Here is a 25,429-nt window from a genome sequence, read left to right as displayed (position 1 = left end):
AAAAAAATACACGTATATTCGCTTTTCGTCCTCGTCATTTGAACATAACATGCCTAAAATTCCTTTCTTAACAAACGAACATCAAGAAAAACTTACAGCTGGTATGTATAAAATGTTAAATGTTCTAAAAACGTAGCGAATTAGTCGCTGCGGACTGCCCAAGAGGGCCGTTAGGTGGGTGTGGGCGTGATGATTCCTCTTCAGTCCGGCTGACACGCGCACTTGTACGACGTTGTTTCTCAGTTAGTCCGGCCAAATACGCCTCGTCCAGTTTTGTTTTAATATTCCTCAGTTTGCTCTTCTCCCATGACAGCTTTCTGATCTTTCGTGGTCTTGGCCCACTCCTTGGTTCTGCTGCGTCGTCTTTGCAGCTTTCCTCCTCCGAGATATAGTGTAACGCGTCTGGAGAAGACAGAATTTCTCGTGCCCTTCTCTTGCCTCCTTCAGACGGCACTGTCGAGGTGTCCAGACAAGACAGTCGTCGAGAAAGTTTCTAAAGGAAATAAATGATCAGGACACGTGAGAATCTTTTAGAGTACTACTAGTGATATTTTCTCTTGTTGTTATGGATTTAAGTAGCCCGTCCTGAAACATCAAAGACAGAATAGCTATCAAACTGGCCTCATACAATTTATGTACAATACTTACCCTCTTTAATTGCTTCGCTTGATTTGCCTTCGATACTTCTCAAAGCTGTTGTTTGTTTTCCTTGGTCTCCAGTGCTGATGAACAGCAGCTAATTCAAAATGAAAAGAGCCGAGTATGTTAGTTGACGAGGTATAATGTCGGTACGAATTGGTAGAAATCACTACAAGAAAAGGAGGTTGTCGCCCAAATGTCAATCATTCAGCGATAGGTGCTTACAGTATTGGCAGTTTTCGACTCGCTTTGAAGACCCGGCTGACTTGTGTTTAAGAACAGTCACAAACTTTTCAACCATTAAGTCCAATTTTGGGAACAATTAGATAGATAGATAGATAGATAGATAGATAGATAGATAGATAGATAGATAGATAGATAGATAGACAGACAGACAGATAGATAGATAGATAGATAGATAGATAGATAGACAGACAGACAGATAGATAGATAGACAGATAGATAGATAGATAGATAGATAGATAGATAGATAGATAGAGCTACATCACTGAAGCAATCTCGTCGGGACATACCGTACTTATATAGTTGAGGGTAAATCGGGATTTGAAATTGTGAACTTGACTTGGTCAGCGTACTATTATTGCATACTATGAGGCTAATTTGAACTCAGCCTACCAGCAGTTTCTCTTTTGCTCTAAGTAAAGTCAGTGAGGGTAAACAAGAAAATAAGTAAAAGTACTAGCAGAGTTAAGCGGGCGCCGGAAGAAGAGCCGCTTTTTTTCCGGTGCCCGCGCTTCGCATAGCTCGCAGCTTTGCCACTCGTGTAACGCACGCTTTCAATATTTTCACCTCCTTGTCCCTGATTTCAGAGCAGAGAGACTGCCCGCAGTCTAATTTGACCTAATTGAGAGGCTCGATTGCCTGTACACAGCACCTTCAAAAAGGCTCTCATAGAACAAAAACGACCCAAATTCTATGGCCAGCTGGTGTCTTGTTGGAGGAGGTTCCACTGCTCTTGTAAAGAAATTAGGAGAGAGGCTTACCTTTGATGGTTGACTTCATCCACTTTTTCTTGCTGTAAACTGCCCGCACTTCAGTTAAGAGTTTCTTGGCTTCTTTTAGCACTCTCCTAGCCATAGTCATTTTCTGGACTATCAAAACTGAAAAAGGTATAAGATATTAATTTAAGGATTTCACTCAGCTAAATTAAATGTGTGAGGGCAAACCTAAATAGAAGCGATCACTTACTGTATCGCCAATCATAACAGCAGGTAATTTAGTGCAACAATCAAACAACCAATGAGATAATTATAAGTTTTCGTATTATTTATCCCATTGTTGTTTGCTTTAGACCATGGAGAGGCTATTGTTTCCCTGCCGTGAAATTGTGCTTCTTTTTAATGAACCAAGGAAAGAGGGAACACTCATAATGTCCCTGCTAAACTACTTGCATGCACTACCTGTACTGTGTGTTGCCCACAGGTATAAAATTCACTTGATTATTTTTACGTTGCAAGCATGGCCTCAGAGCTGGTTTAACAATAAGTAAAAACTGAGCTCCTCCATCATCGCCACACAACAGGTCAACTCGTTTTGACCTTGAGGAAAAAGCGAATAACTATAGTAGCTGGCCTACTACATCTCAGCTGTAACTGTAACTGTAACACCAAGTGTCTGTCAAAAAAGGTGTCTGATAAGAGAGAGAGTTGACTGTATACTCAATAAGATGAGATGCTAGCTTACCCTTCTTCTCCTTGATGTTAGCTTCTTTCCAGCTTGTTGCTTTTGAGCCAAATTTCTTCTATCTGGCAAACTACCCAGATATTGTTGCCACTTTGTTTCATAGTATCTTGACACAACTCCTACATATACAGACACAACAATAATATTAGAGGTATCTATCTATCCATTTCTTGCTGGTTATACAGTAAGTGAACATCACCCTCAAATTTGAAAAAAAAAAGATCAACAAAAACAGTGCTAAAAATAATAGAATGGCTCTTCTTATCACTATGATACTAGCAGTACACTACTACAATCTATACTTACCTTGAGAGAAAACCAACTTGGCAAACAGAATATGACCCAATAACAATGATCCATCAATCTCATTACATGTCTGGGAGTGATGGTCATTTTCCTTTGCAGATATATACATACATGTAAAAAATAACAGGGCAAAATATAGACTCTGAGGTCATTACAGAAAGCTTAAAAAGGTTTCTGTGAATTTGTTGTTTTTCGTATAAACCCCACCAACGCTCTGGAAATTCCAGCTTAGCTTCAGACTATCCGTTTAAGTCGTTTCTTTTAAACCTCCCCTCCCCCATGGAATTTCCAATAACCTTCTTTGGGAACCAGTCAGAGCCCTGGAAACCTCATAAAGGGTGGTTTTCAAATGAAAACCAGTTAATTACCAGTTAGGCTACTCAGCCAATCTCAAACCGTAGTAAAACCAAAAGCCAAAAGGCTCTCTGTATATGGACGGACGCGAGAGAATGGGTTGCGATACCTCGATTACTATGTCATGCATGTGTCTTGTTGATGCTTTATTCTCGTGACTTTTTATAACTTCTATTTTACTTGCAAGATCATAATAGGATAAAAATAATCCAGTATCTCATTTATTATCATAGCAAGCATAAAGGGTGTTTGTCCCACAAACCTAATTTAATGGCCTTAGCTCCCCCGAGCCTCCTGTGGTTCAGTGGTAGAGCATCTGGACGGGAAACCAGATCTCACTTTCGACTCCGAGCTGAAGAACTCAGAATTCTGTTTCTGAGACTGCCTATGTCACTGACAGAAAAATTATTTTGTCGTAGGGTAAAGCTGTTTTCAATTAATTTCAAATAAATAGAGCACTTTGAATGGAATTTTTAAAACTTGTGGTATAATTCGCGGCTGCTGACATAAAAATCCACGTACTTTTTAAACAAATCAACTTCGAGGTGCTTTGCGAGAGTTTTGGTCCCTTTCTTTAATTTTTCTTCTTATTAAGCCTTGTTCGTTTTTTGTTTCCCATCTTTAGAATAGAACTTTACCTTGAACCCTAAATCATCTATCTTCGAAATAAACGGTGAACGGCAAACGGCCATTTTTAGATTGCGCTAAAAGGCCATCTTTGTATTCTTGGTATTGGACTGGAACTAGCTTGTAACTGAGGCCAATGCGAGGAGTTTTTTAAATGCAAATTACATGATTTTTTTTTTATGATATTCTTCCGTCTGAGCCTCCATTCCAAGCTGGTTCCAATCCAGTACCGAGGACATTAATATGGCCCATTGCTGTTACATGTTATTTAGTGGCGTAAGAGCCAATCGCATGCCTCCTTTCAAGAGACTACGGGCAACCCAATATGAAGTCAGCGGTAAAAGGCATAACGAAGGTAGACTGTTTCTCCCGACGCCTTGTTTGTTTTACAGGTGGTATGGCCAACCACCTGTTTTGATTGATTTTTGTAGTTACCGCAACTCCATGCACTGATGATCTTTAATCCACCGAAACCGAATATTTTTGGCCATGAGACACTGATGAGAAAAGACAATGGAAAATGTTTAACACCGCATACATTTGGATCAACGGTCAGGCACTCACGGATATTGAAAACTTTGTTGGTCCTAATTGTTTTAATTGCAAAACTAGGACACGTATCTGCAGGTATCGAAATAAGTGTTTGTTTTTTTGATATTATTTTGTCATCAATTTCTGACTAGCGATCGTCAGCTGTGAGTATTCAACTAACAATGACAGGCCTGACCTACGAGGGCAAGGTTTGCTGTCCTAAGAGGTAAATAAGGGGGTTAAAATCGATTCCGGCCGGCTCGAGCCGGTACTCGTTGTACCGCCTGTCCAGTCCGGTACAGTCCAGTGCCACAGACGTGATCTGTGGCTATAGGGGAAAGCAATACCATTAGAATGTGCTTTCTTTTTTTCCTGCAGTATTGCAATTCTATGTTAAATGTATCTGTGTTAATAGAACGCTTTTGCAAACGTTGCCAGGCGACAGCTAACGAACAGGCAAAGCCAGAAACTGGAGTATGTTTTGGATATATAAGTGCACTTCGCGATTCAGTCTATGTTTACTTACTACATTGTTTTTCTACCTCAGAAAAAGATGAAATAAAATGGCATTTTCACAAAGCCTCCACAATCATTGATTCAATTGAGAAACGAATGGATGCAGTGCCTGCTTACAAAGATCTAATTCCTCTTCTTCAAACTATTAAGAGCCATCTTGCTGACTTTGAAAGGACTTCAAAAATCAACAAAGAATCTTTAAACAGATCCTTCTCAGTAAAGCAGGATCAACCTTCAAACAGAGAAGTCATCAACCGAAAGGAACCTTCGTCAGAGGTGGAAGGAATAAAAACTTTTAAGGGGCATAAAGTGATTCAGATAACCGACGATTTTGAAGGTATTGTTTGGAATTGTTTGATCTCATTGATACCTGTAAAATATGTTTGACTTGCAGCTTGCAACAAAACGGGCTGGCTTCAATTCCAGGCATTAAAATATTGAAAACAGCGCTGTTCAATTTAACTTGCAGGTAGACTAGGAAGTTGGACAGTTCTTAACGCTATGGAAAAGTAGGTATTGAAGAAAAGAGACATTTTTCTTGCAGTCTTAATTCAGCAATGTCTATATACAGTATAAGCAATTTTAGCAGTGTCAGGTATTATAGTTCACCCCTGGAATATTTTGATCGGTTGAAATTCAAAGCTGTGAGTTATTTTTTAATCTCATCCACTTTGCATGTCTTGCGAGCAGTCCCTGAAAGAAAGATAAATCGTGTTTGGACCAGACTGACGCAATCGGAAATTAAAATTATTCAGAAGCATGAAGCAGCTAGCAAGTCGCTCGTCAAGAGTCACTTGTGTTACTCTCGACAAAATATCTTGTGCCTCTTGAAACCAGAATGTTGGAGTTAAAAATAAGAAGTTGCCGAAACAACTTAAGCATCGTCTTTAACTACGAAAAACACTCCTACTGTGGGCGTGGTCGCCATATGTAGAGGCTGTGGCAGTGGTTGTAAACACGGTGGTTGTGATTGTGGTTACGATAGCTGTTGTCGTAGTTGTTGTTGAGCAAATGGAATAATCAGTGAGGAAAAACGTCTGTACGGAGTGAAAAGTGGCGACGAAAATTTGCTCTCTTATTTTGGAAGATTTAATCAACCTACCGAGCAATTCATGTCCGTTCTATCTGTTTTCAGACTTTTAGACCTGATTCCCTCCAACACCACCACCGCAACAAGAATCTGTCGCCCAGGCTCCTATCATCGGACACGCCGCTCTCACAGGTCAGCGGAGAAGAAGTGTCTCATCATGGGTGACTCGATCAGCATTGGGTGCGGCGCCATATTTGTTGTTTACTAAAATTAATGAGTAATTATCTGGTTTGCAAAGTTTAAGATAATTATACACAAAAGGACAATATACTTGGCAATATTTCCTATGAGCTGCAATGGGCGACAAAAATGGTTGAGACACTCAAAAAATTAAATGACACTTAGAGATATTTAACATCTTAGTCTATTTCATATGCATCTAGCGATGATTCCCTAATACTCTCCGCTCCCCAATTCAATGTTGGGTAGGTACTGTGGTCTGGGATAAAATTTTGCAAGACGCTCAGAAATAGAATTTGACAGTGAAGTGTCTAAAGACTTCTGTCGCTTATTGCACTTTCCATTAAATGATTTGTTCAAAATAGAATTTAAGGATTAAAGATGGTTTGTTGTTTGCGCTAATCAGGTCGTACGTAGAGGACATAATTTCAGCTCAGACATAATGTTTAGATCTGATAACCGATAAACGTTTTTCACTACTCATATCCTTTTCTAAATTCGACTTATCCGAGTTAGGTCGAAGTTGAGGATTTCCGACGAAGCCATTGAACATGCAAGCGAAAGAGCAACCAGTGAAACCATATATTGTAAGGTACAAAATGTACGCCTATGCTAGTTCACCTTTATTTTTTCGCAAATTTTGAACCTTTACTGATGGATAGGAAATTTGCTGCAGGCATTTATCAGAATGGCTTTCGGAAAATCCTTCGATAACAAGTTTCTTTTGACACATTTACCCATCATTTTTAATTATACTCGCCCTACGAACTCGCTTATTCAGCAATACTACACACCAAAATTTTTCACTGAACATTTGCATTGCTTTCCTTGATTAGTTATCAGGATTATGTCGCTGAAATGCTTGAGGGAGACTGTGTTGTGCACCACTCCCCTTGGGCTGGAGATGGAGGAAGCCTGGATACGCGCTATATAATTCAGTGTCTACCACTGCTTCTATCCTCGAGCGTTTACGAACCCGTTCATTATGACGCCATCATTTTCAATGCTGGACTTCATGATGTTGACTGCTGCAATTTTTCAAAAGAGGTAAACGAGCCCGGAGGTGGCATCATAACTGTATTCATCGGTATTTGAAAGTCTGATAAAAGCACGGTTTTGGAAAGTTCCAGGACATCTAAAATTACTTTTAAAAGTAAATGATCAAACAATATTTTTGTAATGAAAATAAGAGTAAATCAAACAGTGATGTAGACAATACGCTAAAGATACTGGCTTCGTCCTTAGAAATATTCTCGAAGTCATGCTATATATTCCTGGACAAGATAAACAAACAAAATATTGAGAGTAGACTTCAGTGTACCAGCATCCGGTCCAGGGCTAAAGGGATCTGCTTCACCAATTTCAAGAACTGCCAGCCGCAACTTATGCCACTGGTTATTTGTTATAGTTCTCAAATGCGGACGCAAGAGAAGATGAACAGTAAGGGAGTTTATCACCCATATACGCCTTATTCCCAAGGAAATCCTTCTCAAGTCATTTTTAGATAACCCTTGGCATCAGAAATCCCGTGAGTGACTAGAAATAGTCAATCTTATGAAGCGGACAGACCAAGCGAATTTAAAGGCATTTTCAACCACGAAACTGAAATAACTACACGAAGCGCGCGGTAACACTTTCTGCAAGACGGCTGGGTATCATGTTACCTTGAAAATAGGGCATAAATGGGGAATTAACTCTCTCCCCCTTCGTCCACTCTTGTCGTAATTCAACGAGTCAATTTGACAATTCTTGTTTTGTTCACAGTACGTTCCTCTCGAGGATTACGCTAAAAATCTAAAGAAAATTAAGAAAACGTTGTTGAAGACAGGAGCTGCGGTGGCTTTTGCGACTTCCACACCAATTCCATATAACAAAACGCTTAACAAGAGGGTTGTGCAGTACAACAAGGCCGCAAAAAAGTGAGCTTTTCATAAAAAAGGCTATTAAAAAATATGTAAACCGTAAGTGCTCAACATTTTATCTTCCAGTTAAATATGAGTATACTGCCAGGCAGGTGTTTCAGTACGGCATGTGACTCGTTCCCAGTCTTATCTTCGGATTCCAACTTTGCTCTCACAAGGGCTGTTAAAGATTTTATATCGGGCTTATCATCAATTCGTATTAAGTTATCAACTGATACTGGTACTGACGCTGGAACGCACTAGTCGATTTATACGAAAGATGCAGTGATATGGCAAGACACGAACGTTTATTACTCTTGCAATATGCCTGATAACGTTGTCATGCTTGCATGCATTCGTCGACAATGTAGAGCATGATAGCCCAAGCAGACATAGTCCTCAATCAAGCCTTTCGACGGCCTCTTCAGGCTGTTTGGAGCATACACTGCATGAACGAATCAAGTGCACGTGTAAGCGCAATGTTGGTGAAAATTCATTGGCATAGACCTTGTACGAGCACAGGTTCGTTAATGCCACCTCTGCATCTGTTTAGCAAGCTTATATTGCGTACGGTATAACCGCTGGAGAAGAATACGAGTGACAGAAGTAATTCATGTATAAATCCTTTCCTACTTGTAGTTGACACAGAAGAAATTTGTACCATCCCTGTGGCTTGTTCGTGAGGTTCGTGTTTGTAATTTTTTTTTCTGCATGTTCGCTACAGGATTATGACAGATGGTAAGCGGGTAAAGGTTATTGATCTTTACAAGGTTATCAAGAATAGATGTGAGGAACTCGGTACCAGGTGCAGCATATTTCTGGACGACCAGCCAAATGTGGTAAGTTGTCAATGCACGAAATCTTATCGGCATGATACTTTTGCGTGTAGGAAAAGAATTTCACCATTTGAAACGAAAGCGAAATCTATTCATATTAAAAAAAAAACCTAAAGCCATACTAGCCTTATACCCGCTTTCAGCGATTCGTGCATAGGCGACACTTTTCGACACGCTATGTAATTAAAGGGCTGAAGGCCGTTTAACTATGAAACTGGTAATTTTTCCGGTTATCAGTTAGCAGAGGAAATGACAAATAAATGATAATTACTGAAAAAGATTGTGGGCTTTGCATGTTTCCCGATTTACGGGATAATTCAACTGATTTGAGTGTTGTCGATCGGCTCTCAATAGTGACTTCCTGTGTAATTGGGCTGCTACTTTCAATATTCGCAGTAAACGTTCAAAACACTCAGTTTATCTCTCACGGAATGACTTCTTGATACTTCTTATCTTAGTTTGATGCCAAATAAATCCATCTTTCTAGACTTTCATCACTAAAATTCGAGTTCAAGTACGTTGTGCTCACATTTTTGACGCAGGCCAGGTTACATAACATGTCGTGAGATTGTATGTCCAAAGATGGTCGAAAGATGTTGCCTATGCACATAACACTGAAAGCGGGTTTAAAAAATACTCTAGGCACAGAAATTACAGCTAAAGGGATGGTTCTTCTGAGTACTTCTAAGTTCAAAAATGTTATTGAAACTTGCACAGCTGCTTGAGATATTCAGCATGTTATGTTATTATCTTCACAGCATCTCAAAGGAAACGGTTACTGGTCTCTAGCTAAGGAAATTACTCGTGCATTCAACAAACTGTTGAAGCACGCAAAGACAACAAAGCAAAGAGGTACCTAATTAGAACTATGAATTAAAGGAAAAGATCTGGAAACAGTGTTGTGCCGAAGTTTCTTGCGAAATTGCTAGTAATTATCATAGCTTAAGTTTTAATTCCAGCTCTCTGCATGAATAACAAAACTTGGAAACATCCACATTTTGACTTCGACAGAATTCAAGCAGGAAAAAGCTCCTCCTAGTTCACTTTACTGCCTGCCAAAAACTCACAAACATAAACAGCAAATAAGCAGCTTGACAGTTTGCCCTGGCAACACGACTTGCTGCCTTAACGAGTATTCCCATTCATTCATTGGCTGCTGCTTGTTAAAGGATGCAATGGATTGTGGGGACAGCTGGCACTGTTGCCCCAAGGGAACTGTCTGTGATCCTGGCTGCACCGGAAGAGGTTGCGTATGTCGCAAGGCACCTTGGGAATCAAAAGCGTCAAGAGCTACTTTTTCTATTTTGATGAAAACGTTGAATGAATTTTGGAACAAGATAGTTGCGAAATATCCTTCATTCGAGAAATCATCATTATAAAAGCGCTTATGCTGCTAGGTGGCGTACATGGAAGTTACATGGAAGTTTCGCCAGTACAGTGGTGAAAACGTAGTCACTTAAAATTAACAATCACAAAAGAAGTCGAGGCTGACGAAATGTATATGTCAGAAATGGGATTAGGATGACGAAATAAGTAGGAAGTCAGTTTAGTTTGCCAAACTGCTCTGTGAACGCGAATCTTTATGTTTTGAAATCTCCCAATGTTACACGTAAGAAAATGTATGTGACAAAAAAAAACCTTTGGAAAATGTCTTCCAACTTTCCCACCGCAACAGCATCTCGTACTTCAAACTTTAATAGTCTCAACTGGCAATCGTTCGAATTTCATCAGAGTCTTCCCAATCATTTCTGTCATCCATTTCGTTCCACGACCATATTTGACGATTGACACGGTCAGATCATGGGGTAGTTTGTGTAAAGGGCTCATATAGTTGCCCCTATATTGTAATGGAATCAGTGATGCAAATCACGGTGACCCATGACACATTTTCCCAAGTTCAATTTTAGATAGCGCAAAGCAAAATAAAATGAAAGGTATTAGAGGAAGTACGACAAATTTAAACAATACAGTACCAACAAATGAATATGGCTAAGACTTGAAAACATATAAAAGACAAAATTTTTGTTTCCAAAACTACACTAGACCAAGTTCAGGCTAACGTGCGAGGTATGGAACTGATTTGTTGATAGAATAATAAGCTAAGAATTCTACATGATGGTAATTTTTGTATATAGTTTGGTTTTTTTTATCTTTTTTTTCCGGTCAGGATCACGCATGACAAAGGCGCGGATTTTACTCATAACCTAACTTTCTAATTTTGTAAAATGTAGTTCTGCACTCACCTGTAAACAAAGTTAATTGTTTTCTATTTTCCTCATATACATGTATAAAGGTGAACACGTAGAATAATCAATGAAAATGAGGAGGCGGTCTTGCTTTCTTCAGGGGCATTTTATAAATCACTGTTTTCGTAAAAACAATCATTTTTTTTGTTTGCTTTTGTCACTTTTCTACATCTGGATTGCCTCTTGCATGTCTGAAAATGTCTATAGGTTTTCAGGGCATAGCTCTTTTTAGACTCAACAGATATTAGGCCTTGTTTTCAAATCAGCGTGGTACAAATACGGATACTTGAATACCTTAATATAACAAACCACGTTGATAACTCCACATCTGTTAATCGAGGTAGTACCGTGTAATTAATTATTAACAATTATATGACGAAGTTAGGCAAAATATCATTTGTCAGTGGCAAGCAGATCAATTATTTGGCGAGGCCGAAGACTGACGAAAATAATTGATCAGTGAGACACTGACAAATCACGCTATTTTGCGATAACCGAGTTTAATAATTGTTTTATCGTTCGATTACAAAGTTTGTATTCTTATTTAAATCACTCTCTGACAGCTCGGGGAAGCGATCGAGCGTTTTTGACGTAAAAGCGCGGTTACAGTTACGCATGAGCAGATATTATTTGCAGCAAAACACATTTAGACGGTACTGCGCACGAGCAGACCATTTTTTCTAGGCAGTTATTTGCATGTCACGTGGTTGGCTCTCGAACAAGAGCCAGTAGTTTAAGGGGTGGGAAGCACTATCCACCGTATGAATCGCTATCCAGTGGATAGTTGTTAACAGAACAAACCACGCCATTCACTGGATGGTGATTTATTCAGAAGATAGCGTTATCCAACCAATGAACAACCGGGGCTAGAGGCTAACTTGAAAACCTAACGGTTCATTTCTACTCCAGGGTCTTTGATAATTTCAGATTCAAATCAGTAAGTGTAATTACTTATCATAATTAAATTGAATATTCGAACCTTTAATGATGCTTTTATCGTGTTAATTAAACAAATAAAAAATGAAGATGAAGACCTAATTGTTCGTCATAGTGGTTTTGCTACCAAGCAACTGATTTACCTATTGTTGGTTTTCATGCCAACATCAATAAAAATCGTAACCATTCAATAAATTAAGTCAGAAATCTTTAGTAGGTCTGCGCGGTTTTTGATACGCGAATGGTTTAACCCAAGTTCGTCTATATATAGCTTTATAGGGAGGCGACAGGTGTCCCTCAAAGGAGCACTAATATGGCCGCCGTAAAATGACAGAGAAACATCTCTCATTAAGTCTTGCTATTAAAACGAAACTTTATTACCCCAAGGTTCCGACACATTCAAATATAACATATGTAAGGACTCTTCTGTCAACAAGAACTTAAAAGATAAATACATCTGATTATCCGTTTGACCTGCCCAACAACTTTTCTCGGGTCGTCATTTTGATGTCACGAAATGCAAACGTGTTCTATTACATAACGAAGCCTGACCTGTCCTGTAAGTTGTTAGAGGGTCTTCACTGTGATGAAACCAATATCTCAGAAGGATAGGCATTGTCGACGCTCCAGTTGCGACAAACTCTCGTAAGCGACCACCTCTCCTCAGCGACCAGTTTTCCAAAATACCAAAAATTTCCAAGTTAAATCATTATATTTGGAACCTCTTGTAAGCGACCACCTCTCATAAGCGACCGCGACCACTTTTAGAGCTAAAAGTTTTAAATTTTCTTTCGTTCACCTCTCGTAAGCGACCACTTGACAGATAATAAGGCGAAAATTGGATAATAAGGCGTTGTAGTTTATCAGAAGCGAACTACGATACTGTGGATAAACTCCAGTGATACCTTTGGAAAGCTTAAATGTTTTTGTAGCTACTTAGAGTTGTTATATGGATTTAGATGGGCACTGGCGTATGGGGTCTCTACAGTTACCATAGGCTAATGAGGCAAAAGTTTGACCCAATATGGTCTAAGCTCTAATAAACGACCACCCCCGTAGGTTTGATATTTTGGTTGATCCCTTACGAGAGATTCGACTGTATTATTACCGTAAATCCTCGAATTAGCGCCTCCCGGCTCCCTCTAATAAGCGCCCCGCTTCGAATAAGCGCCCCTCCTATAGGCCAAGATTTAAAACAAGAAGATCTTTAAGATCTTACAACCGCGCTTTTAAAAGTTAACTGTTTTGGTAGCATGAGTGACCCGAAGAAAAAAAAACGAAAAAAAAATTTCGGTTTTGAACCTATTTCCAGCAAATTTGGCACACTGGAAGCTGAGAAAATTACTCTATTTCCGGTCATCATTTTTCAGCTCTTTTCGTCATATCCCCCCCTCGGGAGGGTTTTGTAAAGTTAGCGAATTAGTTGCAAGCCACCGTAATGGTGGTTGCTGTCGGCGAAATGTTTATTTGCTAAAAAATTGCGGCCAAATCTTTCGGAGATGGAAGTCAGGACATTTGTAAGGATACAGAAAGTAATTTGGGACCAGTTGCTGACTTGTAAGGCTGAAATTATCCAGAAGTAAGGTTTTTTTAACGTGAACGTAACGAAGGCCACGCGGTGAATAAATTATCGGCTCTTCTCACTGTCTCGTTCTGTTTTTTGTTTCGTTCTCTTTTGGAGTCCGCCGAGGTCATTTTTTCGTCTAAGTAACTTGAGAAAAGTTCGAAAAAGATGTTCCTCTTGAATTTTCAGCTTTCAGGCAATAATCCTGGATTTTTTTGACCGAAACGTAGGTTCACTGGTTATGTTAATGTGTTTCGGCACAGGCGGCCCAAGCTCTCAATGTTATCCTTTTTTTTCCCCTTTTTATGCGAACGTTCAGGCTAACGTGACATATGGCATGTACTATTACATAACGACCGAATTTGACCACGCGAAACATGACTCCCGCCTTGCAGCATATGGAGGTGTTGTGTTACAACGGTTTGAATTTATAAAGGTTTGTATGGGAATGCAACGGCTTTGCTTGAAACGCCAATTATTCTTATATTTTGTGAATAAAATCTACTTACCCTGTTGCTGTGTTGTATTCTTTGCTGTTTGCCAGTTCCTCGGGCCGATCTAACGGGATTTCGGCGAGTTATCGTTCTGTGGGTTTCCACTACTAAAAGAAAGACAAGGCCGGACACTGATTTCCGGAGTGCCCGCCGCTCGAAGCGAATAAATCCACTGAAAATAACCCTGCCGGCTCAATTCCTCCGTAGAATCGAAGAAGAAATGTTGAAGTTCCATGTCAGTTCACTCGCTACGCGATTCCGTCCACAACGCCTTCGCAACGATACATTTATTTCGAGATTGCTTCGCTCGCAAACTCGAAAACAGCCGCGTCACAAAAGTTAGGACACTTTCGCGGTATTGGATAACTATAATTAGCCCGACCGGGGGTAGTCAGCAACGATTTGTCAACGGTCAAACCAAAATGCTCCCCGGGTAACCGGGCACTCCCTTTATGGGTTTGACAACTAAAGCACGAGGGTACCCGGGGAGCATTTTGGTTTGACCGTTGACAAATCGTTGCTGACTACCCCCGATCGGGCTAATTATAGTTATCCAACACCGCGAAAGTGTCCTAACTTTTGTGACGCGGCTGTTTTCGAGTTTGCGAGCGAAGCAATCTCGAAATAAATGTATCGTTGCGAAGGCGTTGTGGACGGAATCGCGTAGCGAGTGAACTGACATGGAACTTCAACATTTCTTCTTCGATTCTACGGAGGAATTGAGCCGGCAGGGTTATTTTCAGTGGATTTATTCGCTTCGAGCGGCGGGCACTCCGGAAATCAGTGTCCGGCCTTGTCTTTCTTTTAGTAGTGGAAACCCACAGAACGATAACTCGCCGAAATCGCGTTAGATCGGCCCGAGGAGCTGGCAAATAACAAAGAATACAACACAGCAACAGGGTAAGTAGATTTTATTCACAAAATATAAGAATAATTGGCTTTTCAAGCAAAGCCGTTGCATTCCCATACAAACCTTTATAAATTCAAACCGTTGTAACACAACACCTCCATATCCTGGAAGGCGGGAGTCATGTTTCGCGTGGTCAAATTCGGTCGTTATGTAATAGTACATGCCACATGTCACGTTAGCCTGAACGTTCGCATAAAAAGGGGAAAAAAAAAGCATAACATTGAGAGCTTGGGCCGCCTGTGGTTTCGGTGGCTATGGGCGACCGTCGCTTCCTTTGTCGACTCACGCAATGAAGCTAGGTTACAAAAAAAATCTAATAATATTTAGTTCTGGTTTTGTTCGATTTCGTTGAAATTTTAATATGATGAAGCTGGATTGTTAACGAATAGATTTTAATACTGCCGATATGAGGTAGCTATTAACGCTAAAGTGATATATCGCTTCGATGTCAGGGTTTTGAAGAGATTTTTTTGCAACGTGTAGGTTCGGCGTGATTTTGTAATCTGAGATTTCTGTTGACCCTGAAGAAACAAGGTTTGGCGAGTAAACATTACCGATTGCGTAATTCAAAGTTGGCCGAGTGGAGATCTACGTCTGGTCTCCGACAAAAAAAATAAATAAATAAATAAACCAAGGGTAGAACATGAACCGCGCTCGGCCCATGGCCGCGCGGTTAATAGGCGCCTTCCCTCGAATAAGCTCCCCCCACCGCTCCCCCTTTTTTTATAGAAGATTTCTGAGACAACAAAGGATGTACATAGTTTTGGTCTTGTCAAATCACAAGCAAGTGATGATCGACTCATTCAAGCACTGCACATCGACCATCATGACGGATGGTAGTCAAGATCTATGGTGTTCCATCCCCGCCAAAAATCAACTTTAGCACTCGACATCTAACTTTAGCCCTCAACATCCAACTTTATATCACTCAACATCCAACTTTATAGTTCTCAACATTCAACTTTAGCACTCAACATGCAACGTTAGCCATCAACATCCAACTTTAGGCCTCAACATCCAATTTTAGGGCACTCAACATCCAACTTAAACAATCAATATGTAACTTTAGCACTCAACATTCAACTTTATAGCAATCAATATCCAACTTTAACACTCAACATCCAACTTTAGAACTCAACATCCAACTTTAACACTCAACATGAAACTTTACCACTCAACATCCAACTTTGACACTCAACATCCAACTTTGACACTCAACATCCAACTTTACCACTCAACATCCAACTTCAGCAATCAACATCCAACTTTAGCAATCAACATCCAATTTTATCAATTTCGAAATTATCCTGGCGAAATGGTTTGATATTTTTATTACAAGGAACTTCTAAGCTTATTGTTCAATCGAAGTTAACCTTTTATTAAGGATTCAAGTTTGAATATTTCATTCCGACCACGGGCTTTCTTTCATTCAGCTTCGTAAGTCGAGCTTTCTAAAATGTACAGTCTCTGCGAAATGTTGACTTCAGCTTTGAGAACGACGTACAATTTCCGCCAAAAAGTGTCAAATGTCAAAAGGTTACGTCACGTCCACAAGGACCTGGATCTGGTGGGTCAAAATGGCGGATTTCTGCAGTGTTGTGCAAGCCATAAATGACCTGGTTGTGAGGATCGAAAGATTGGAAGATTCTTGCGAAATCGGGTCGATAGTGTTAAGATTGGATTATATAAATAGGATGCTGGTTAATCTCGATGTTCCTGATGACATTGTGAACGTAATGAGTGGTCTGTACGAGACTATTGTGGCCATTGAAGCAAATCACAGCATCCAAGCTCGTCATGGTTATCAGGGACATCTGCGTCGTACTGGGGTTCGAGGACGACCTTCGTTTCAAATACCCCAAGAGCAATTATCATTTCTCTTGGACCAGGGTTTCAAAGTGTCGGAAATCGGCGTTTTGTTGGGTGTAGGACAGAGGACTGTCGAAAGGAGAATGTCAGCGTTTGGCTTGAGTGTTTCTGGTGAGAGCTTTTAAGCTTACATGTAAAAGGTTTTCTCTTTATTTTTTGTGATATGTACCTATATTTTGAAAGTTTACTAGGTTGTAATTAGTACTGTTACCACGAAGTCCTTTTCTGTTGCTGTTGATCGTTAATGCCATAGATTTCATCCTTCTATTTTTCATATAATTTTAATTCTCATTTGCATATTTTAAATTTTAAGTTATTTTCTCTTTTTGTAATTTTTAACTTCAAATCTGCATTTAAACCAGCCTTAGCTCATCTGCGATATGTGAATAAATAAAGTTCACTGACTTACTTTACTTATAAACAAGGTGTAAGCTTATGTAGAATTGAAGGCCGTGGGGATGGGGTGGGTAAATAATTTATCAGTTACAACTTCAGTAACAGAGGTAATGCGTGTTTAGTTTAACAACAATTTGAATTTCAATAAATCCAAGGAAACCTTGTTTACTTCAGGTACGTTTAGTAACCTGAGTGATGAAGAACTAGACAACTTGTTGAGATCTGCACAACAGTCTCATCCTAATATTGGCATTAGGATGGCGAAAGGCTTACTACACAGTAAAGGACATCGGGTGCAAAGAGAACGGATCAGACAGTCATTATTGAGGACAGATCCTATTGGAGTGATGCAGCGATGGAGAGATGCAGTAAGAAGAAGACGATACAATGTCCACTCTCCATTGGCTCTTTGGCATATTGATGGCAACCATAAACTTATAAGGTAAATATGGAATTAAGAGTTAGTTATGTCCTTTAAAGGTGTACTCTGCTGATTTCAAAAGTGCAAGTCAATGGGTAATGCAAAAATAATAATCATAATAATAGTAAAAACGTGACTTCACTTAGGAGTATTAAGTTCCGATTTTCCACCTTTTTGCTGCCTTACATACCTAATGTTATTTCTAGATGGAGAATAGTCATCCACTAAGGCATCGATGGATATTCCAGAATACCAGTCTATCTCCATGCATCAGACAACAACAAGGCAACCACTGTCCTTAACCTGTTTCTTGATGCAGTTAATGAATATGGTTTACCATCACGAGTACGCTCAGACAAGGGTGGAGAGAATGTGGATATATCATGGTACATGCTTACACATCCACAAAGGGGCTCCGGAAGAGGAAGTATGATAACGGGTAATAAATTGATGAAAGGAATTGATAATATGAAACTTTGTCTTAATTGTGCTTGCCATTGATTACTTTCATAAATTGTAGGTAAAAGCACACACAATCAACGGATAGAGAGGCTTTGGAGAGACGTTTCTGATGGATGCTCAACGTTGTTTTACAATTTGTTTTATGAGTTGGAGAGGTCTGGGATGCTAAATCCAAATGATGAAATTCATTTGTGGTGCCTGCACTACACATTTTTACCAGTCATTAACAAGCATTTGACAAACTGGAAAAATGCATGGATTCATCATCCTTTGAGGTCTGAGCGGAACTCCACTCCAATGCAGTTATGGATAAGGGGACTCCATGGTATCTGGGGGAGTGGATCAACAATTGATAGAGAGGTTTTTCAGGTGAACATTTTGCTGGTTTGTTTGTTTGTTTGTTTTCAATTCCATTTCTTATCTTACTTTTAATATCATTATGTAAACATGTCATAAGACATTATTGGGCTTGGTTTTTAATGACTGGTGAAAATTTTAGAGAACCCCATAAATCAGAAATAATTGAGTTGTGGGTTTTATATGTAAACAACAACATAAATAACTGTAGCCTTTTTGTTCGCAGAATGACTTCTCAAACTATGGAATTGACTGGGATGGACCTGTACCAGCTCCATCTCCTGAAAGTGTAGAGGTTCCAGAAACTAGATGCCCTATTGATCCTGAAAGACTGCAATCTTTGTCCTTATTTTATCCCCCTCATAATGCATCAGTTAATGATGTTATTGAGTTATTTGTACGTGCTGTTACACATGTGTATGAGATGTTGAATCCTCAGCATTCCACGTAACAACATAGGTATTTCTCCATAATAAGTCGTTTTTAATGATAAACCTAAAACATGGTTGAAATTAATATTATCGCGTAAACCTAATGTTTCTGGTAAACATCAGTAATACAGTACTAATTTAAAAAACAATACAAGGCTCAGTGTAGCTTGTTAAATGCAATCAGTCAAGGCAAATGACAGGCCAACATGCTGAAGAAGCTTATTGCAAATGCCATTGTAAACAACAGGAACAATGCTACTTTAATAAAATTGTTAAGTACTACAAAGATCAGTCAATTCTCTAATTGCAAATCCCAAATGGCAAATCCTTTCTGTGTTTACTGGACAAGTATTGACCTAAAATAAGTCCTTTTTTATAAAACCTCAACTATCAAATTAGGCTGCATGACTCAAGTTGGGAATTGATTGATTCAAAAGCCTACAAATAACTGTAACATAACTATTAACTGCAGATGAACTGACACTCCAGTTTTGATACGACATCAATATACTATACAAACCCCAGTAATTACATAAATCTTTCAAAATTTGCAAATATGTGTATTTTATGAAAGGAAACTATTCCATAACGTTCAGTTTGGAATATAAGTTTCAGTCACTTGTCAAACTCAATACTTATACCCCTTAATACCAAGTAGTGACTTATAATAATTAGGGCTATTTATACAAGGAAAAAAAGCCGCAGATTACACAAGCCACTGCTTACATAAGATGCGAACTAACTGTATAAACGGTACATTTTAACCAGTTCAAGTCTTACATGAGCCATGGATAACATAAGCCACAGCTTATTTTTCTTGTATAAATGACCCTATTGTCCTTTTCCTTATTACCCCCCCTCCCCAACTTGTTGCAAACAATTTAACCCACACTTAATTAAGGGCTCTTAGTGGTATTGGTATTGTTAACACAACTCGATAATTTTGTGATAAACAGAAAACAGATTTGAAAACTTCAATCTGCATTTTTTTTCTACTAACACAGGTTTTGTCTGTTACTGAATTAATTAAAGAACCATTTAGACCTTCCTTAGTTGGCCATTCTACAACAGCTAACATTCATAGTATTTTGCATTAAACAGAATCACATGTGGAAAGCAAGGAAAATTTGTTAGGAAATTAATTCTTTCATCAAGTAGCTTAAGGGTGAATTATAAGCCTGTTTGACTTCTTTGAGCATTGCCATGGCAACACATTTATCTGCCAATCGTGTCCTTGAAAGAGCTGTACCTGTGGGTGCCAAAGAATTCCATACATGGAAGCTTGTAAACTGACTTGTGCAATTTGTGTCATGTGAAACTAAATCCTTGTGCTCCATATTTGATGGCGATGTCGAAGAATTTCTGAAAATCTTCGAAAGACTGATATTTTGTCGGGATTGTAAGACTGAGGAAACACGTTTCCGCTATTGGGAGGTCGATGCTATCGTCGAATTTTACCAACAGGTCGGTGTATCTTGCTGGCAGGATGTTACTGCCTGTCCAGAAGCTACATAGGTCAACGAGGTCTGCGCCATCTGAAACATATCAATACCAAAACTCCTTTTTTAATGCAAAGAAAGTTTGTTCAGAACACAGTTTTCAAAGACACTGTTACAAGTCATTACAATGAATTCCTGGTGGGAAAAGGAAAAGGGTCATTTGTTGGACGCTATTTTAAATTGCTTTTCAGACTAAGAATTGACCCTGTTTTCTTGAAAGCAGTTAGTTGTTCTACATGTGCCCATTTGGTTCTGTGGTTGATTGTGTGTTTATTCACCCCTTTAACATTAACCGCGAAATACCTTCTTTTCTTAATTCCATGAACTCGATGTATCTGATAAAGAATTCAGCAGCCTTGGTATTGTTTGAAGCATCTCTTTCTTCAAAAGTAATTTTTCCTGTAAACTCGTCTCCTGTTAATGTTCTGTCTTTTTCACAAGCAAAGATGACATCCACGAGGCAAGGCCACTTAGCCAGGGCGGTTTGTAAACCAACCTCCTCCATTCCTAGTGAAGGAAAAGAAAAGGTTGCGTTAAAATGTTTGAATGTTCCTTGGTGGTGGTCATCGGTATTGTCATTTCTTACCTTTGGCAATGTCATCCAACTCAAGCTTACGTTTAAGGATGACATTGTACAGCATGAGTCCTTGGGTTATCAATCTAGGCGCCTCCTTCAGTTTATCGATGTCAAGGCCAGCTTCGTTTAAGTACGGTTGGATGTTCTCTCGGAGCTCGCTTCCCGGATGGTCATCTCTTCCCAAGGAATCAATCTGAATGTAAAACACAGGGGAGACCAATTGAATGGTGGTTTAATAAAAGAACAAAGCTATTTACTTGGTTAAGATTATTGTTAACGGTTTGTGAGTTGGGCCTAAACACAGAGGAGTAGGTAGGTACCAAGTAAAAATAAGCTTTCCAAATTCGCTACGGCGGTAAATTTGCTTTTATTCAAAATTATTGGACTGGCTTTTTAGGAGAAAGGGGGGAGCGATAGAGATGGGGGGGGGGAGTGGGTGGAGGAAAAGAGTTGGTAGATTATTTGAGTTGATTTAATGTCAGACTAACCTCACTTATTAAATGCCTAAGATCTGTGTCTGGGATGTCTTCCACAGATATAGGCGGGGGATTTTCGCACATATCTGCAGAGGGGCTTGCCAAGTAATATTTGATGGCAGGTGAAAGACCATGCAAAGCTGGACCACCGTGTAGGGCACAGTACCCTATGATGCGACCGATCGCCTTGAATGCCCCTGTCAGTCTCAGCGACTGGTCATGTACAGGCAGTCTGTGATCTTTGTCGCCTTCGAAGAACATTATAGGCTTGAACGTGTTGGCGATCCCTTCGTCTGCAATTTTCATGGCACCGAGAAGGAATTCCCGCACGGGCCCACTTCCGGCACCCTCCTCCCCCTCGAACCTCACCCTTGGTCGTGCCTTCAGATTCGATTTTTTTGATTTGTAATTCACTAAAATATCGCGTTTAAGTTCCTCGACGCCCTCCATGCGCGAGACCGAAAACAGCTGCCGCGGATTATTCTCCTCTATAACTTCGTCCCTGAAACGTTGAAGGGCGTCCATGGCATCTACCGGTTGCGCGTCTTCGTTTCTGGAGTCAGTAATTTTCACGGGATGGCAGTCATCCTCTTCATCCTGCTGTGCACCTGAAATACATAATTTAGGAGGCATTTCAGATCAGTCATACTTGCTGACCAGCTGGCTTGTATACGTAGAGAGAAATTCATCCGGTGGGTATGGGGTTATGTGAAACAATTTTAGCCGGGTTATTTTAATTTTATTGTAAGTTTTAATTAACGATTGAATAACCATTTAAAATTTATCGAATACGCTGAAAACGTGTTATGGTGCGTTGCTTTTCGTTTGTTCTTTCAACACTAAAATCGGAATCCAACAGAATATAAAATCTCCTTGCGAATTTGTTGACGAAAAGTCAGCAAAAACATGTATCCCTGGATTATGATGGACACGTAAAATTAATTTGATAGCGTGTGGCTTTGCTAGTACTTGCAAGCTATTGGAAAATCTGATTAAGTTACCCAGTAAAGCATGTGCTGCCTGGTTTGCATCGCCTCCAGATGCGGATAGCGCTGCCTCAATCTCTCCAGCCGTTGCATCAGGACATATTTCCTCTAAAAACGAAGCCATACTTATGTTTCGTTGCGACCTGCATTGAAAACCCAAAATATATATATATATATATATATATTACAAGAAAAAAAGTGGTTACTCAAGAAAAAAATAACCCAACAAGACAAGACGTGCCGAAACTTAAACTGAGTTTGGCAAGATACAGGCCCATAGGTAGAATCGTAGACTAAAATTTGGGCTTAAACCGACTCTTCCACACCCACTCCCGGGTGTATTCTGGACTACGATGTAGAACGACATTTCACATGAGGAGGTTGACAAAGTTATTCCAGAAATAAAAAGAGTAAAGGCCTTCTGCACTGTATGCCAGACTTCTGTTCCCCTATCCTCAAAGCTGTGTTTGAGATCAATCTATAGGTCCGTCCTTTAAAAGTTTATATTTACCTTGACGAAGTACAAGGTATGTCATTGTGGTCATCCTCGATGACTAGTTCGTCTATGGTTCGTTGTCTCTATCAGCAACAGAAATGTGGCATTAACACATGCATGAACATATCATTACTGTTTTTTTTTGTTTTGTTTTTCAATGAATACCAGAGCATGTAAAATGGCATTTGCTTAAAAATCAGAAAATCAGTAATAAATGGTTGCCGTGAACATGAATATCTCTTTACCTTTAACTGGGGAACATCACGCTCATCGTTGTGCTCATCGGTTATATGGCTACTCAAACTTGCCATTGGGACTGCAATTCCACATTGTAAGCAGTTCACTTTAGGACCATCTTCATCCTAATAGAGGGACGCGTTGAATAGCATTAGAAGTGGGGCGTAGGTGAGCGTTGTTGCGTTCGTACTTATTTGTGGTTATATTGCATCTGAAGACTCTAGCTCTCGCTGTTTTTGTTCACCATATAATAGTATTGAAGAAAAGAATTTCAATATTAAACTAATTACCTTAAGTAACTCGGTACAATGTTCCACAGGGCTTTCGTCTAAATCTTTCTGAAGGGGCCTTAAATATATTTTAGAACTTCCGGCGGTATCCCTCATACGTTGCGGAGTGTAAGGGGAAGGGATGTTGTAAAAGCCTGCGTCCTCCCCTCGCTGGTACAAAAGCAATTCATAGCCAGTTTCCAGCAGTTTGGGAAACTTGCTCACTATCTGCTGATGGCACTCCAAAGTGCTACTGTCCATTTGGAATTGAATAGTGGCATCTCCCAGACCGGCGTTCAACAGCGCGGTCCTCTCTTTGACCGCAGTTGGCGGTTTAATAGCGTTGGCCTGGGAAAGACAAAAGAACTTTAACGTGCAGGTGGGGATCCGCTTGCCTTTCCCGCGACTAGAGCCTCTCGTTTTTCTGTCAGCTCCCCTCACGAAAGCATTCTTTCCTCTTGAAGAAAAGAGCCTCCTGTGCTCCTGTGCAGCCTGGTTCGTGGTGATAGGCGGCTGCATCCGTAGATCCAGCTGACTAGTGGACGGTGCGACAAGGGTGATTGATCCGGGGGAGCTCGTACGTACGGAATGCGACCCTGGCAGTATTCATGTACAAGTTAAAACAGATCAAGTGTGAACAAAATGCGTCAAAGGAAATGAAGTATAATTATTCGAATTGAACGATAGTTAAAAGGACCAACAGCATTAAAGAGTTTTTTCCTAATTACGGGTAAATTTGTAATAGAACCGTACACTCTTCCAATGCTTATAAAAATAACCCAATTGGAAAACTGATTTTTGCACCTATCCCTTTTTTATTTCATTTAACATTGTAGTTCTCCATAGATCATATATTTCTTTTGCTCAAGGACTACAAAACTCAGATATTTAACTTTCTTTGGAGCATCCAAGCGATCGCAGTTTTAAGTAGTCATAGGGGAATGGGGGCGGGGTTTGGGGCGTCGGAACCTCTCCCCTCCTCTCTCGTCTCTTCCCTTTCTTCCCGCTCTCTCTTCGCCCCATCCTTGACTAGAGAGCGTGTTCACAGAATACATTAAAACAACTAGCAAATACCACAGGTACGTTATGTCTGTTGGCGACTGTGTGACAATTTAAAAGACGTGGTGGGAAAGCGCGAAAATCGTTCGAAATCGCTCAAAATGTTAAATGACGCTGTCTAACCCTATGAAATGAAAAATCGAAAAACATCCAATGGAAAAAGTCAAGAAATTGTGATGTTATAGAGGATAAATAAAGAGGACAGAACTTTCCAAGTTTTAGGCCTGTGCGTTTCCCCAAACTTCAGCCGAGTATTCCTCGAAATGTTGCGCAGAAATTTAGAGCCCCGTATGAAAACGCACAAACGGTGTATATCCGTGGTACATCTGGAACTTACTCAGCTTACTTTGGCTATATAGGCGGCTGATTATCTGTACTGAACAAACAAGCATTTACATAAGCACTTTCCCGAATGCATTGACTTCTAAAACGGCTCAAAATCATGAGATAAGTATATATTTTTCAACAAACTCGATCGTAGCTTTGTGCCACGCACCGCTGTAAACTCTGAAATTCAAAATGCTCTGGTTTTCAAACGAAGCACGCCATTTAGCTATAAAATTGTAAACAGATATAAGTTTAGCGCCTCTTATGCCTAAAAAAGTCACGCAGTCACCAACGCACACAGTCACGTAGACGGTTGCTTCGCCTGTATGAAACCCATTGATTTATTTTACACGTGGCGTGCACACCAATTTCCCCTAAAAGTGAACCTTTTATCATTGTTTCTGGAAGCATAATGATCTCACTTGTGGGTCGATGAGGTACGTGGTATGCACGAAAAAAAGAAAACAAATCAATGGCTGTTTTTACTGGTACGATCGCCAAATCACGTTCTTACCTTGACTCGCGGCATGAGACGTGCCGGTTCGACTCATTTCATCTAGTCTCTCAGCTACTCGACGCAGAGCGTCTTTCACTGCATCCAGTTGACCCTGTTCGTTATCCATCTCGAATCGAATTCGATCAATGTAGCGGGAACAATCGAACAAACAACTAATTGAGAATTTTTGTAGACTAATCGGTCGGTGTATTAGCTTGTGTGAGCTTGGATCGAATG

At 39.9% G+C, this 25,429-nt stretch overlaps 2 protein-coding genes and 1 long non-coding RNA gene across 4 annotated transcripts; 1 reads left to right on the top strand and 2 right to left on the bottom strand.

Moving 5' to 3' along the window:
* Positions 1-452: 452 nt before the first annotated feature.
* LOC145465488 (uncharacterized) lies at positions 453-2,936 on the bottom strand. 2 transcript variants are annotated; one of them, XR_014041615.1, is made up of 4 exons: positions 2,344-2,936; positions 1,340-1,760; positions 645-1,216; positions 453-493 (listed from the first exon to the last, which is right to left on the bottom strand). It is a non-coding gene; the product is annotated as an uncharacterized LOC145465488 (long non-coding RNA). The 2 variants fall into 2 exon arrangements; XR_014041614.1 differs by having other exon boundaries at positions 645-736; positions 1,644-1,760.
* Positions 2,937-3,866: 930 nt separating this feature from the next.
* On the top strand, positions 3,867-10,510 carry LOC145466138 (uncharacterized). The gene is made up of 8 exons (XM_081449907.1): positions 3,867-5,014; positions 5,147-5,186; positions 5,813-5,947; positions 6,784-6,994; positions 7,712-7,866; positions 8,573-8,687; positions 9,443-9,536; positions 9,696-10,510. The coding sequence occupies exons 1-8, from the start codon at positions 4,516-4,518 to the stop codon at positions 10,061-10,063; spliced, it is 1,617 nt and encodes a 538-aa protein (XP_081306033.1). The 5' UTR covers positions 3,867-4,515; the 3' UTR covers positions 10,064-10,510.
* A 10,250-nt stretch (positions 10,511-20,760) lies between these two features.
* On the bottom strand, positions 20,761-22,051 carry LOC145464741 (uncharacterized). The gene is made up of 2 exons (XM_081448526.1): positions 21,335-22,051; positions 20,761-21,039 (listed from the first exon to the last, which is right to left on the bottom strand). The coding sequence occupies exons 1-2, from the start codon at positions 21,953-21,955 to the stop codon at positions 20,845-20,847; spliced, it is 816 nt and encodes a 271-aa protein (XP_081304652.1). The 5' UTR covers positions 21,956-22,051; the 3' UTR covers positions 20,761-20,844.
* Positions 22,052-25,429: the final 3,378 nt, after the last annotated feature.

The sequence above is a fragment of the Orbicella franksi genome, chromosome 13 (genome assembly GCF_964199315.1).
Source record: "Orbicella franksi chromosome 13, jaOrbFran1.1, whole genome shotgun sequence".
NCBI lineage: Eukaryota > Metazoa > Cnidaria > Anthozoa > Scleractinia > Merulinidae > Orbicella > Orbicella franksi.
Note: the sequence above shows the minus strand (reverse complement) of the source record. Positions and strands in the feature narration are given on the sequence as shown.